This window comes from Carassius gibelio, chromosome B21, assembly GCF_023724105.1.
Source record: "Carassius gibelio isolate Cgi1373 ecotype wild population from Czech Republic chromosome B21, carGib1.2-hapl.c, whole genome shotgun sequence".
NCBI classification, from domain to species: domain Eukaryota; kingdom Metazoa; phylum Chordata; class Actinopteri; order Cypriniformes; family Cyprinidae; genus Carassius; species Carassius gibelio.
Genome location: NC_068416.1, coordinates 7,593,650 through 7,610,130, shown reverse-complemented (window position 1 = coordinate 7,610,130; position 16,481 = coordinate 7,593,650). Strand labels below are relative to the sequence as shown.

At 35.9% G+C, this 16,481-nt stretch overlaps 1 protein-coding gene across 3 annotated transcripts in view; it reads right to left on the bottom strand.

Moving 5' to 3' along the window:
• Positions 1 to 15,343, bottom strand: part of LOC127985709 (rho GTPase-activating protein 26) — a 103,889-nt gene extending 88,546 nt beyond the window's left edge. For all 3 annotated transcript variants that reach the window (XM_052587776.1, XM_052587778.1, XM_052587777.1), the window contains exon 1: positions 15,190 to 15,343. In XM_052587776.1, the coding sequence (XP_052443736.1) occupies positions 15,190 to 15,343 (154 nt within the window). The remainder of the gene's footprint in view (positions 1 to 15,189) is intronic.
• Positions 15,344 to 16,481: the final 1,138 nt, after the last annotated feature.

The window sequence follows — 16,481 nt, the reverse complement described above, 5'->3', positions numbered from 1 at the left end:
ACATCGGAAATGCTAACTTGTGCAGCGATGAAAAAGGCTACAAATAACATATTTTTACAACAGTAAACGACCAAATTCCACCCCTGATCGCTAAAGGAAGTTATTATAAACACTCGATCGGGGTTTAAAGTGAGTTTTGAGTTAAAGTGTACTAATAATTTCATATATTGTCAGATGTAGCTTGATGCTAACGTTAGCACCAATGCTACTAATAGCAGGTGCTTTTCTTCTTCATAATGCATTTTTGTCTCAATAATTCACGTAAGGTCGTAAGAAAATGTTTTGTTGTATTTTTATAGTAAGACTTTTGATAAATAAGGGCTAAATGCAAAGAGAGACTGAAGTGAGATCGCTGCTTTGTTGCTTTGTAAAGCCTGAAAAACCACAATCAAGGCTAATAAAGGTGGAATAAAAACAAAAGAATAATGATAAAAGAATAATGCGGATAATGTGTCATACCTGGCGGAGGTGTGAAAGACTCGTTTGGTGAGAACAATACAATCATGAAACGGGCAGTTTTCACAGCCAAACACACATATAAAACACACATCAGTGTTTACATGTGAGATCTTACAGAGATGACAAGGGCCATAAATCAATCTGATTAGCCTTCTCTAAAAACACACATGACATGGCCTTAGAAAATATTTCATAAAATTCACAGTTTTAGAGATTCGATTATGACATTTTTTATGAAGTCTTGGAAGACTTGTGGCCTTAGCTACACTGTGTTTTCAAACTCATTTCCTACATCAACATTTTTTTAAATACATTTAAAACATATGTTTTTAATATTTTTATTTTTGTTTTTATGTTTGAGCTTATATATCTCTATTATCATAACAGTCTGAGTGATTCTGATTCCTGAACAGTAAACTTTAAAGTGTCAGCTTTGTGAACAAAGGTTGATTATGTATCTAGTCAGAAAGAATCATGAGCAGAAACCTTTTTATTTTGGGTATGTAATTTCGGTCTCCATGCCAAAAAAGGGGGGTTACTAGTAAGGAGTTAAGACCATTTTTGAGACATTTTAAAAATTATATACATATCTTGAGTGATTTATGTACCCATTAATCGAAAGTGGTGGTTAACCTGCAACATGCCTTTAAGGGTTTTTCCCTTTATTTTAATTTTAGTTTTAGTATAACATTATGACGAGAGGGTTTCAGATTGTTTATTTTCATATAAAATTACAGCATGCGGTTGCATCGAACAATGGTATAAACATCATTGTCCATGTAAATTGTGATAATTACAATTTCAAGGGAATGATCGACAATTATGATTTTTGTCATAATCAGGCAGCCTAACACATACAAGTGGGTAGCCACATTTCTGCAGTGCCCGGGGAGCAGTTGGGGGTTCAGTGCCTTGATTAAGGGTCTCACCTGATATTTAGGGTGGAAGAGAGCGCTGGACATTCACTCCCCCACCTACAATCCCTGCCGGACCTGAGACTCTAACCTACAACCTTTGGGTTACAAGTCCAACTCTCTATCCATTAGGCCATGACTGCCCCTCAGCCCTTATGACCGCTTTTGTTAAAACTGATGGCACAGCTAGTAAAAGTCTGTGACAGAAGATAAGAGTGACAGACCATATGCAGCCCAGTCAGTGATCCTGGTTAATTATTCATCATTTCCCTCACAGAATGACCTGCAGAGTGAATTCCTTTTCACACTGCCTCAGTCCAGCAAATGATCACATCCCTCACTATATAAAAAAGGATTCATTTTTTCCTGAGACAAAAAGAATGCTAAAGCAAGCTTACGAAGGCTCCAAAGCAGGAGCTAATTTATTCTAATAAAATATTAGGTCTAATAAATATTATAATGCTGTCCTCACCTAAACATTTGTTTCAAATGTAAATGGGAACTTGAGCCAAGTTTCAACTAGGACACGAAAGCACCATACTGTAAATGTATTATTACATTGATACAAACGATTTGTGTTCTAGTTACAGTTTCCTGAGCTAGGGTAGTTAAGATTTTCAGTGGACAAGAGCTTCATTTTAGGTCTGTTAGTTTACTCAGTAAATTCTACAACAATTCTAAGAAAATAAAATAAATAAAAAAGCACTTGATAAGTCAATTTTATTTCTTTTATGGTGTTAAATCTATTTAACTATATGAAAAAAGTACACTTTAGCATACTTTTATGTACTTACTACAGAAATAATATAATTTAAAAGAACTTCATTGTGAAATGAATAATGAATAATTTTTGGACACTTAATTTCATGTTATTTACAATTCTATTAAAATGTATTATAGATTTTAATTGTATTAAATGCAATTAGTTATGCTTAAGATTGCTTTTCAACACTTAAATTGGCCTTAGGTAAATTTTGTATGTCATTTTATAATTCTATTGTCTTTTAAATATGATTCAAGGGTACTGTTCCATGTAATTGCATTTTCTGGTAAGATATATTTACATTTATTTTAATTTTAAAATTATTACAATGCATAATTACAAATTTCTAATGATAAAGTTGCAATTTAATGCATAACAAAATATTATAGATTTACTTTAAGTAGTTAAAAACCAATAATTAGTATCAATGGTATTTTGGAGTAGCGTATTTTTAAGACCATTGTGAAAAAGTAAAGAAACAAGTGGACACAAAGGAACTTTAGGCATCTGTAATATCTGTCTCCATAATTCATTATAGAGCCTGCAAAAGGCAAAAATTAAGAAGTTAAAGAGTTTTTGAAACTCTTTTAGAGGGAACTGAAAACTTTCAAGCATCTATTAAAAGTTGAGGAGAACAAACCACTTGAAAATAGTCCTCCTATTTCCCCTCAATACTTCAGATATTACAGCCAGTTAATCCTGGCAATTTTCTAAAACATTCTGCTGTCCCTAATTAATCATGTTGAAAACTTTATAAAACAATTCTTCCAGGAGCTTTTCCAATGAAGTTTAGCGGTTGAGCCCGCAATCTTGGACAACTTTTGCTTCAAAGTAAAGCCGCAACATCAACCATTCATTTGACAGGTTAATGAGAAGAACTTGATCGTCCATCGCACGCTGGCAGGACATTTCAAGTCCCTGCCTCATCTCTAAGGGGCAATGAGTATCTGGACTTTAACGGTTCTGTCCGGCACAGCCAGACCCTGTGAACACTGGCCCATTGTCTTAATTCGCTCCTCTTGGGGACCCACTGCTTCCACACACAGCGAGTCAGGACACGGGAGAGCGGCCTCTGGCCACAATGCTCAGCATTCACAAAGAGACAGAGAGAGTTAAATAACCCAAGGGGACTTTACCCAAAGCCTACACATTTAACGGCTTTGGAAAAGAGGAATTCGGGACAGTGATTCTGGTGGATTCTGGGACTGATGAGTAAAAAGAAGAGTATATATTATCATAACGTTCATCTCTAAATGCATCAATCTAAGTTTCTTAGAATCCTGAGAGATGTGTTCCAAAATTCCAAAGTGTTTACGGCAATTTCTGGGATTGTCAGATGGAACAAAAGCCTGTGTTCTTAGCAATACTCTGTATTGTCTCATGCTTGAACGCCCACTTCCCTTTTGTTCCTGTGCCGTCAACAGGCCAAAGAGAGGTTTTTACTGTATAACAGACAGGGAAGGGGCTGGCTGTGGAGCATTCAGACAATATTTGGCACAATGAGGGGGAAAAATCATTAATAACATCTGCCTGACCCTCCTACGTCTTGTCAAAAAACACCTGCGTTTTGCTTTCCTCTCCAGTTGAGACAGCAACCGCTGGAAAATGCTGTACATGACACCTACAGCAAGTCTCAGCAGTCAGCAGCATGCTAATTAAACCCAAATATGGCAGGTTGCAATTAGAGCTACGAGCAAAATGCATACGTGCTTGGGCCACTTTTAAGTAGACATTTAACCATTTGTTACATTCCACAGAGCCTGTGATATAATGACACCATACTATTAGTTACCATTGTTACTCATCGCCAGACAAGTCTGAGTTCATGGAATGGAATTATACAGTATGCGCCGTTTGAGGCTCAAACCTGGGTATGAATTTCCATTGTGTTGCTGCATTGTTCACTGATGGAAGTTTATTTTCAATATTCTTTAACAGAACCTATGATTATATAGTTTGGTTTTTGATGTAAACTTGCTCAGTGGGTCACCTGGCACAGAACTGCACTTGTGATTATGAGTCCCATGAAACACCAGTCACAATAAAAAAGCTCAAAGGTTTGTAGATGCAAATTAAAATGGCATGGTCGTTTAAAAAAAAGGTTTTGGTTTGTTTTCCTGAAGGAGAAAGACTATAAATTCTGTAACTTTTAGGAGTATTTGACCTTCAGACTAAATGGCTTAAGTTAAAATAACAGATAAAGATTAAATCACAAAAATTATTCAACTGCAAAGAGATCTAGGCTCAAAAATTAAGCCATATACATGTGTTTGTTTGTCTGTAAAAGCCTAACTCCAGAAACTAAAGACTGTGCTCAAACTAACTTTCCCTTAGTCCTTCAAATATGCAAACACAACAAGAATTTGAGCATGACGCTTCAGTTTTAAGGTCAAAAAGTGGGACGTAATATGTAAGTAGCTAAACATTTAATAATTGAGAACCGTGTTATGATTACAATTTTGAACATGCCCAGAATGGGATACAAACATCTAAACTTGAGCCTTTTTTTAGCATATTATGCATAATAATAAATGTATGTACTGTATTGTGAATTAATTGAATTAACTTTATTAAACTTTTCTGAAGCATTGCATTATATTATACTGCAATGTAATCAAATGCATTTATTTGAAACTTCAAATTAAATGTCTATATTTCAATCAAAATAAATTGTAGAATAACATTATTATCCTACATGGTATTAAATTGTTGATATAAAAACTGCCTTAATTTTAAATATTATACTTAACTTTTTATTTATACAATTTTTATTTAACCATTGATTGTTAAATAAATTTGATTAATTCATTGATTATTAAAAGACAATTTATTTAAAAAAAATAACTTTGGTGCATTACTAATTGTCAAAGGTCTAGTATGACTAGAATTTAAGAGGGTTTTTAGTTTTTTCTTACAGGAATCTCATATATAAAGGCTTCAAAAGTTTCTTTTGGCTCTTTTATTCCTTTAAACTCGCTGAACTGCAGAATAATTTCCTGTGCAGGTAACTAAATGCATTTCACAAGCAGTTGGACAGCAGTGAGGACACAGTCATGAAGCAATCCAAGACAGCATCTCCTGTGTCCTCTCTCTGCCCTCCAACTCATTAAATTTTATGGTACAGCAGGAGAATGTTCAAATAAGATCAATTTAATGTATAACAGAACTTAAACTGTGGCACACGCACACAAAATTTCACACAGGCTGAGCTAGTTTCCAAACCCCGCATGGCTCCTCAACCCCCGACTGCTGTGGCCCGCTAATTAAAAAGTCCTGGCAAAGCTCTCCAAAGAAACAAGCAGAAACAACACAGGTCAACAGAGGTCATGTTCAAGCAAAGGTTCAACTAAGTCCACAGACCAGGTTCAAATAAACCTGGAGCTCCTGCATCAGTTTACCTTTGTGTGGGTTTTGTTTCAACATTAAAGGATAAGTTCATCCCAAACAAAAAAATCAAAAGAAGACATTTTGAAGAAGCTGCTCTTAGTTCTGTTCATAATTGAGATCATAAGAAGAGTTGACCTACATTCATGGAGAATTTATTGTCAATCTTTTTTTGGGGGGTTGACACCGAATAGTGGATGAGCCGATGCTTCGGTTCGAGGAGCCTGATTCGACTACCAATGTCACAGTCGAATATTCACGGGGTGTTATTGATTATGCCATTCTGACTATATGGGGGAGCTCAAATGTCTGACTTGACTCGATGTATTTTGCCCCGCCCCCAAACATATGATTCGACTATCAGTCGAATATCAGCAAGAATTGAAAATTACGATTTGACTGTGAAAAGCATTTGTCAGGGACACCCCTACTTTTTTTTATATATATATATTTGTGTGAACAATTCCTTTCTGTTAGACAGAAAAATTGGTCACACTTTATTTTAGGGTCCAATTCTCACAATTAACTAACCATTGACTATGACTTTTGCCTCAATTATCTCCTTATTTGCTGCTTATTAATAGTTTATAAGGTAGTTGTTAAGTTTAGGGGTATTGGGTAGGATTATGGATGTCATGCATAATATGTTCTTTATAAGCACTAATAAACAGCCAATACGTTAATAATAGACATGCTAATAAGCAACTAGTTATTAGTGTGAATTGGACCCTATACTAAAGTGTTACCGAAAAATGTAAATGTAAGGACATGGGACTTCCACTTGAGGCTGACAAACATGAAAAAATTGGTAGCTTAATTTGTAGCATTGAAAGATTGTGACATATGCTATGAATTCATGAAGGATGTTTTGGTTAAAGAGGACACTTAACTAAACAGGAAGTCTTAACTAGTGAGAATGTCTATGCGAGACAAATCCATCAAAACAGTGGAATGATCGCTCTTTATGAGCGTTCCTGAAATACAGCCCATTAGCTAAAGGCTTCATACTCCACATTATACAAGAAAAAACAGATTATCCCGGAGCAGACGGCCTAAAACCACAAACAAGACAACACATTGCCTCCTCAACACAAATTCATGCCTCTTGACACTTCAAAGGAGCTTTGGGCAGAATGTTTCCGTTGTCTTTTTGCAACAGCAAAAGATAAATGTAAGCTGAATTTGGCATCCCGGCCTAAAGTTTTAAGAATGCTCCCCTTTCAATACATGTTAAGCTCTATCAATAGCATATTGACGGCTGATATTATTTTGTTAATCTATAACGTTGTGTACAACAAATAATTCTGTCAACAGAACTTGACTCATATTGAACCCGAAACATTCCAATGAATGAAGCAAGTGAGCGATGTTTCCTTTTTCCTGCCTGGAAAAGGGATGTTGAAAACTGTGGGACTGTACATCTTTTTCCAGATGTATGCAGACAACTTCATGATCACCTAAAATGAACCCAACAAGGTGATGATGATAACCCTTTAACTTTAAATAGTCTTTTTATTATACACATGAAACCAACACAAGCACATAACAATTAAACTACTTTTTAATTTATTTATTCATTCATTTTTATTATTTTTTTTTTCCCGCTGAGGATGCACAATATCTAATTCTGGCAAGTGACAAGCCAATAATAATAATGTTTAATTGCTGTGGCCAAATAAGTGGCTAATATTAAGACCGTATGGTAGTTTTTTCTAAACTAATAAAAAGAAGAAGACTCATCACGATCATGCTGCGTAGAACGTGCACAACAGGATGCGCTCAGGAGAGTTCTGACAGTTCAGACATTGCGTGAATCAGAGGTAAAAAACGATATAAATACTGTTCATTCTCTTGCACAGACTGATCGTTTTGTGTCTTTACACATCAATGTTTCGTCACGAGCCGCAGGGTTTAATTTGGTTTTATTTGTGTGTGTTATTTTTTATGTTTTATTGTATATTTTGGCAGTGATTCCCAGCCACTTACACTTGACTGATAGACTGCAATGATCTGAGTTAAAAACCTCAGTTTGTGTTCTACTGAAGAAACAAAGTCACCTACATCTTGGATACCCTGGGGGTAAGCAGATAAACTATCTCTTTAAGGTTTTTAAAGATTAACTTTAGTGTTAGATGTGATATACAAAAAAAAAAAAAATAGATGAAATGTGCTTGTGTATACAATCAACCATCTAATATTGGCTAATATATACAGTAACATTTCTGAAGAAAATATGGGTGACACTCATCTGCCAGAAAAACCTTGAAACTGATTATAAATGGAAGTAGTGGAAGATTTTTGTTCTGTATTGTGATAAACATTCAAGTGTAAAAGATTATCAAAAATGGAAGAGAAAAAAAAAAGTCAGTCAGACCGCCAAGGAATTTGATAAAGAATTTAAAAACACCTCTCAAAAAAAGCATGGAATGAGTGGTATGAGTTACAAAAAAAGCTTAGGGGTTTGTTCAAATGTCTAACCCTAAATATGAGCTATAGTAATAGTGATAATTCAACTCATATTGCATAATATATTACTCAAATAATAATATTTTTGGTAACTGGTTATGTATTCCAAGTACCTTTCTAGAATTCATTTTAAGGAACATTCCAACCATACATTATTAATGCATCCATAATCCATCACTTACAGTAAGTAATGGAGAGTCTTGTTTGATTGTAATCCTGTGTGTAAGAGCACACTTAATGCACTTATAATCTCATAGTGTATCTGAGTTTCTTTTTTAAAGAGGATATGTAATCCTTCTAACGATAATCCTGCTTCACTCATGCACAATGTGACAGACTGGAGTCTTAAAGAGAAGCCACATCAGATATCATAGGTTGCCTCCAGACACAGAGGGCTGAGATTATAGAGCGACAATAATTATAATGCAGAGGCTGCCCTAATTTCCCTTCCAACCCACTCCTCATGCTAAAACACACACGCTGTTTCTTTGTTGTCCTCTCATGCGTGAATCTGTGGATGTGCCCTGATCCCTGCAGGGAAGCACTACTGGATGTATCTTCTCTCCATTCACAGCTGTGCAGTTTGAAAACAGCCTCATCTTTTGGGAGGTAACCTCTTATCTTTCCCTTTATACCCTGAGAAACTACCAGAAAAGTACATTAAAATAGGAACAACACAAAGTTCTTCAACATGGAAAACAATTGAAACTTCCCCAGATAATTGTTTCATATGGGGCTCTGGTGCTTTGCAGGGCAGACTTTTCATTTTACAACTTGTTAATTTGTTTCTACAATTTATTAATTTGTGGCCACTGTCCATGTTTCACTAATTTAGTTCCTTAAATAACCCATGATTTAATTAAAATGAGGGAACAAATTAATTAATTGAATGAATTCTTAATTCATGGCCATGAAATCTTTCATTTCCCTTCCTGTATGTTTGCCACAATAAAAGATGCGAAAACAGTGATAAAAAGTAAATGACAATAAAATAAACCTGCAAATTTACAGGGTTAGATGGTGAGGATTTAGGAAAAGAAACAATGCCTTAAATATTATTGAATTTATAGAAATTCGTAACCACCCGGCAAAACTAAGCTGCGTAAATGAAGGCTGAGATCGAATGGCATCCAAAAGCATGTTGCAACATAACATTTTCCAGCTAAACAATTATTCCTCTAATAAACAAAGCTTTTATACCACACTTGTCATAATCAGAGCTTATCATTTCTAAATAAATAATTCCTGGATTCAAAACAACAATTAAAAGGCACTGTGCTAGTGGTCGACCCATATACCGCTAAGGCCGATATATCGGTCGATATTTGGCATTTTTCAAATATCAACATTGGCCGATACTTTTTTCTGCTTGGCCGATGTCGAATCCAGCTCTGATATCTTGTGAAGTGTGCATTTTTATCCAGCATTTTCACGTGTTCTCTGTGTTATGGACAGTACATGTGAATTGAATGCTTTAAACTTTAAACTCCTGATTTCAAATTATGCTGCACTTTATGCATTTGCCCACTGACATTTTCATATCATTTTCACTGTGTGCTGTTTGTAAAATGAGGGTTATTGTGGTTTTATTTTCTAAAATATGATTCCCAGTGCACAGAAACTTCCCAGAATACTGAGTGCCCTGTTGGTTACAGTGTTTACTTTTTTATTATATTATAATTGTATTAAATATTTATTTTAAAATACTGTCATCATAAGTATATGTGTCTTTTACACATTTATTTTTTAATCCATTGTCAAATGATTTAAAATTTCTTAAATATGAATAATAATAATAATAATTAAAATTATATCGGCTTTATATCAGCTGCTTTCCAAGATATCGGCTTCGGCTGTCAAAGAGCATAAAATCTTGTTTTTTATTGTGAGTCTGCAAAAATAAAAGTAAACACTTTTTGGTATTATATCTTACACCAGAAATTGAGGTTTCAGTTGTTGCAAGTGCCTCACACGCACACACACCACATATTCTAGCAATTCAAAATTCAAAAGTAACTGTAATCTGATTATGAGAAATTAAAATCATAACAATATGATTACAGGTATTGCATTTTTTTTATCTGATAGCTGATACCTACATAACTAAATTAGAGCCCGACCGATATATCGGCCGGCCGATATTATCGGCCGATATGAGCTTATTGCATTTAAATCAGCATCGGCGTTTATAACGGCTGATGAAACATGAGAAACAGAGTCTCATGCTTCACTCATGTTATGAATGAAGCATGAGAGCATGAGATAATCATTATTGAGACACTGTTTTCCAAATGAATGTTGTTCAGTGCATTGACGCAATGTATTTTGTTTAAAGCACTATATAAATAAAGGTGATTGATTGATTGATTATGAGTGTTGCATAGTTTGCCCACCAGAGGGAGCTCCGCAGTTGCAGAGAGTCTGCAACTCCACTATAGAAGAAAGCGATCAGCCAAGCCACGGAGATGTACTGTTTTGACGGTGAGTCTGTGGTTCGTCATGTGAGATGATTTAGTTCATACACTCTATATAAAAACGGTGTGGTAGTTCTAGCTAACGGTCCTATCATTATAAATTCTAAATATTCGGTAACATCACTTACAACCGCTAATGCATTGCTATATTAGATTAGCCACAAAGCTAATGCCATGTTTATCAGTGGAAGAGCGCGTACGTTAATAAGAGGTCAAACTATAACGTTAGCATTTATCTTATTCTAAATATATAACTGCAGTGTTTCCCACATAATGACTGCGTAAGGGGTTGTTCACATATCGTGCCTAAAAACGCTTGGAAAACGCTAGGCGCGCCGCTTTTTCCTTCTTTCCAAAGCGCTCGGGCAGAAGCGCTCCTGAGGCGTCTGCCTTTGCTAAGCAACAATGACGTGCTCTCTCCATGAAGATGTGGAAATTTCAGCAAAGGATAAATGGCTAAAAATCGCTCGCAGTAGCTCTGCTCCTACATTTATTTCAAAATGGCAATCCATATACAGCTATGAACAGCTGTTCCTTCATCTTGGCTGAGTTTTCAACGTTGTTACGGGAAAGGATGAAGCTGATTGGTTAGTTCTTGTTACATGACCCACGGTGCGCTTGCGGCATTCTGAAAAGTTGAGATGTTTTTAACTCGATGCGGTGTGGACGCGCCTGGAAAAAACAGAAACGGTAGGCTAACTTTACGTTCGCCAGCGCATGACGATGTTTTGATTCAGACTGCACAAAGAGAAGAGAAGAAGATATACGGGTCCATTGTGAATGTGTCTGTGAGAGCAAATATAGTGTAGTTACAGTAACTACAGTAGAGCATCAGAAATGATTAAACCAGAGGTGACATGTAAATAAATGTGAGCTGAACACGCGCTTTTTACTTTTCCTTTTTTCTTTTTTACAGATTGTTTCAAAGCAGCTTTACAGACTTAACAGGAAAATGTTGTAATAATATGGTTAAATATAAGTAGGTAATAGGTCATACCTATTGCTTGACAAAAAAAAAAAAAAAAAAAAAAATATATATATATATATATATATATATATATATATATATATATATATATAATTTTTGCCTATATGTAGGAGATCCCTGTTTATTATAATTCTAATTTTAATGATACATGGTGATATTATTAATACACATGCTTATTCTTTCTCTGTCTCTCTTTCTGCCCTACAGATGGCTGAAAAAGGTGAATGCTGTAGCAGCAAAGTGTGGGACTACTTCTGCAAATACTTTAACTTTAGTATTATAATTTATTTACAATACACACACAGACTGTTAAAACCAGCTTCAAGTGGAAGAAAGTAAAAGTGTTAAATGTTTAAAACCAGACTGTTTTTTGATCATTAAAAAATATATACTTTTGATGTGCAATTGTTTAAACATACTAAGGCTTTTTTTTTAAACATAAATCCCTTCTGGAAAATGGTTTTTACAGCCCACATACAGATATTTTGCTATTGAATGTTGTGTAAGTGCAGTTTATAGGAAATGGGTCTAATATCCAGTTTATTTTCTTAATCAAAATATCGGCTTATAAATCGGCTCTTTTCAAATTAATATCGGCATCGGCCCCCAAAAATCCATATCGGTCGGGCTCTAAACTAAATGTACATTTTTACCCTTCAAACAATCAACCAATCATATTAGCTAACACATTAATCTCAAAATCGCCAACTGGCACAGTGAATTTATACTGATCTATTGCTAAAGCAATTCATACAGAAATTATAATTAAATATATGCATATTTTTTTACCATCCAAAACTGAAGCCAGCATTCTCTTGCCATAGTAACCTCTTCAGACCAATGTGACCTCTGTTCACAAGCATCAATCTAATAAGTTGAAAATGTGTTTTCTGACTTGTACCCAAACTTGTGTCCACTGAAACACTGTGTGAACATTGTTGTAACAATGAGTTTGAAAACTCTACTCCTTCAAACTTCTGTAATTCGCACCCTGACCTGCCAACAATCCATATTCACCATCAACCACAATGTCACTTTAGCCACTCCAACAAACATGAGAAGGATTTCCACATTTTCATGCAAAAAAGTGTGTGACAGTGATGAACAAGTCTGATGTTTCATCACATCTTCAAAACGTAGTGCAGCTCTGGGCTCATCGATCAAGCGCAGCTGACCTCCAGAGACGACCAGCCCGCTCAGGACAGATGGAGAAACAAGGAAATTACAAATGAGTCATTGGTGGAATGAAGTAAAACAAACCCATACACACGTTTACTTAAGTAAAAAAGAGGAAGAATAGACTGATAGGGAATTTCAACATTGTGACATAGAGAGCACTGCGCAACAAAGTTACGAAGAGTGTGATTTGCTTGCACTTTGGAGGTAGCAACAAAAAAGTCTAGTGAATATACTCCAATTCAACATTTTACAAGCCATAGTCATTCAGTAGAAATGTGACCGCAGTGACACTGCTACATATTAACTTTAATATACAAGCCTTCATAATTGCATTTAAATCACATAGTCACATTGAACCTGAGCCATAACCAGAGACCAGGATATTCTTGTGATTTTGTGCAGCCACCTCCTAAACATACCTTAGCAGCTGCATAACAAGGCCCAAGCTAGGGTTGTGCTGATAGACCATAACGATAGTCAGAGATACCACCTGTGACGATGGCAAGATGGTTATTGTTTTTATTATTATATCAAGATAGTTATACTATGTAATATAAGGGCTTACATGTTCTTTTATTATGTTTTTACAGCGTTTGGCATTATAAACCATACACACGTGATTCTGTTGAGTTTATGAATGCAATGGCCAATCAGAGGCGTTTAGATGTGTCATCGCTGAAACTGCGGCGTTTAGTTGTTCTGTTGTGTCCATGCTCTATGACTGAATTCAGCTCTGGTGCAAATTCACTTATCATAAACAAGAAAGTGCAGATGTATGTGCGATATAAGAGATTTAATCATCATACACAGAGTAAACGGCTTCACTGATTATAACAGGAGTGCTTTTTTAATTACATAAACTTGCACTAGACTGAGCTTGTGATGGTGTTCTTTGGTAACGTAAATGTGCTTTGCTAATTTTCTGTAGTTGTTTGAATAGCTGAGATAATAAAAACCTTATAATTAGTACCTTCCATTATTTCTGTTAAATTGTTATTAAGCTTAGGCTGTAACATTAGGTGGATTTTCGCCTTACTCTGAAGTCGGTTCTCTTTTTAGCAATGAAACTAAGTAGATTAATAATCAAATAAATTAGCACGACAATATCATATATCGGCAATCTCACAGGTTGATGAGAATGATATGACAATTGAGCATATCGGCCAACACTGAGCCCCCATTTACATCTCTCTATCTCTGTGGCATCAAGTTTTGGCCACGCACAACACACTTTTTGTTTTAAAGTGGGTTGTGCGTGGCCAAACCCTGGTGCCACAGAGATAGAGGGATGTAAATGGGCGCTCAGTGTTGTAAAATTCAACATACTTATAGTAAACCTGGCAAGTAACAATACCTTAACAATTACAGACACCATATGTATAAAAATGACATGCTTAGTCCTTCCTTGTGCCATTATTTGGGTGTTGCCAGTCATGAGTCACTGTAAAAACATTTTCTTATTTCCTAAGAACATCCTCAATTCACCATACAAGAGCTATATATACAGTAGATAGAGTTCACAGGGTTATTAAATGTGATTTCAGGTCTCCGATTGTGGGAAGAAGATGTATGTTGGTGCAAAATAACAAGTTAGTGTGGTTATTGTTTATGAAGCAGGTTACTCTTACTCGTGATAGGTCAAACATCACATACTGCAAGCCACTGAGTGAACCAGTTATTAGTCAAAAATTAGCAATGAAGAAACAGGACAGAGTAAACCTAACAAGCTAACATGTCATATTGTCAAACCTTGAAAGCAAACATATCTCTCTTTTCCCATCCTTAATTATGACTTGCGCAGACAAATGCTGTTAAAGCTGACGATTTCAGAACTAGAAACCACATCAAAGACGAGGCTTTACATCACAAACCCAGAGGAATATAAAGCTGTCGATCTTGGGAGCTGGGACACACCTCGGTACTGTTCTCCAAACCTTACCACAAGAACAGGTCTCTAGGCTCAACACAGGTCAGTCTGGTTCTGCTGGGGTCACTGTTTGTTTTTAAAGGTAATGGGGAGTGGAGTGGAAAATTGAGCCGGGGTGTGTATCTGTGGGTCACTGTGACAGTGTCATGCACTTGTGAAATGTTAGTCGCAGTTAATGTGAAGAAGTCTATCTGATCGCCAGAACACCTGTGTAAACCTGAAGAGAGTAATGACTTCCTACATCCACTAAAACAACCGTGCTGTTTTATGGTACTTGCAGAATAGCTCTGGAACAAGATATCTGAGAACATTTAGTGTGCTATTTCATGATACAATGATATTCAGACGTTTTCAAGTGTGACTTAAGAGTCCAAATACTTTTGGGGGCCACTAGATGTAAACTATTCATGTTTATAACATGCTTAAAAGTGACAAATTATTCACTTGTAAGTAGCTTCACGAATCTTAAGCTCTCTACTCTGTCTTGAGTGTCTAGTAACACTCACTGACTCTTTAAGGACTATGTATTAATCAGAAGCTGTGTTTATTAATCTGTAACAATGTGTTTATTACATAAGACAGCGAAACAAAGTGCATGCCCCCCCACATTCGTAAGCAAATCCAACATATCTTACTTTTCAGGGCTTGAATTAAAGCTTTCCCGTCCTTAATCAGCTCCTTGATGAACTTATTGGTCTTCTCCAGTTCCAGCTCGTGGGACTTGAGCCTCTCTCGGAACTGAGGGCTGTCCACATAGCAGTCGCTGAACTCTAACGCAGGCAATCCCATCCTTAACTGACTCCAGCTCCACAGCCCAGGACAACAGCGGAACGCAATGCAGATGCAAGTTAAATGCAACTTTAACTAATCATAAAAGGCATTGAAGTAGAAACTACATAGCTGTGGTCGGAAACGGATGCGTTCTAACAAAGGAAAAATCACAAGTGCATCTTGTCCACAACGCCACTGCGCAAAACAATGAAATATTTTGCCGCGATCTGTCAATCAAGGGAATCTACAGAAGAGCCGCGCGCTTCTCATGACGACGTCACAATGTTTCGCTGCAGGGTGATGATGCTTGGGCGTTTTTAAACGCGTCTGTACCAACCTACCATGAAGCGGATAATCCTGTGATTGACATATCGTTCAGCCAATAGCGTTGCGGGATTCCGAAGCTGCCTTTGCGACAGTATAAGAATCTGATTGGTTAGTTTGTCAAGAGAGATGATGTCAAAGCAATGCAGGGATTTCACGTAAACTCAGATTATACAGTTGTTGTTTTATTTCTGCTTTTTCGTTTTTATTGTCTACCACTTTTATGTTGATGGTTGTATTATTCTATGTGTACCACTGTTGATTTCTTGAGCATTAAGATATGCTAGATCCAAAAAGGGAATGTTTATTCTTACTGTGATTTCATATAATTTCCCTGTTGTCCATAAGGAACTTCTTACAGTGGTAAAACCAAATGGTATTGTCCACTTCATGAAATGTAATTTAGCCTGTCATTTGAAGTGAGCAGAATTTGATTGAAGTTTAGAGTATTTACGACCCAAAATGTAGTAATAAAATGATAAGAAATGAGTTTCAGTTCAGAAAAATAATTACTCTGAGTGTATTTATTTGATGGCTCTTACCTTATAAATGTTGTGTTCCCAACAAAATAAAAGCATTACATTTACATTTTTGCATAATGTATACCCCATAAGGAGCTAACATCAAAAGTTGTTCATGCTCATTTGAATTGTAGTTTCTATCATTTCAGTATTGAGTCTATTGATCATCTTTTTTTCAAATTCCCCCTAGTTAAAGAATTTTGGTCTGACTTCACAAAATTATACATTCCTTGCTTCAAATTTCTGTTTAGACATTAATTGAACTATGTGTGATATATTCTGTTATTTTTCTCATTGTAAACATAACATAT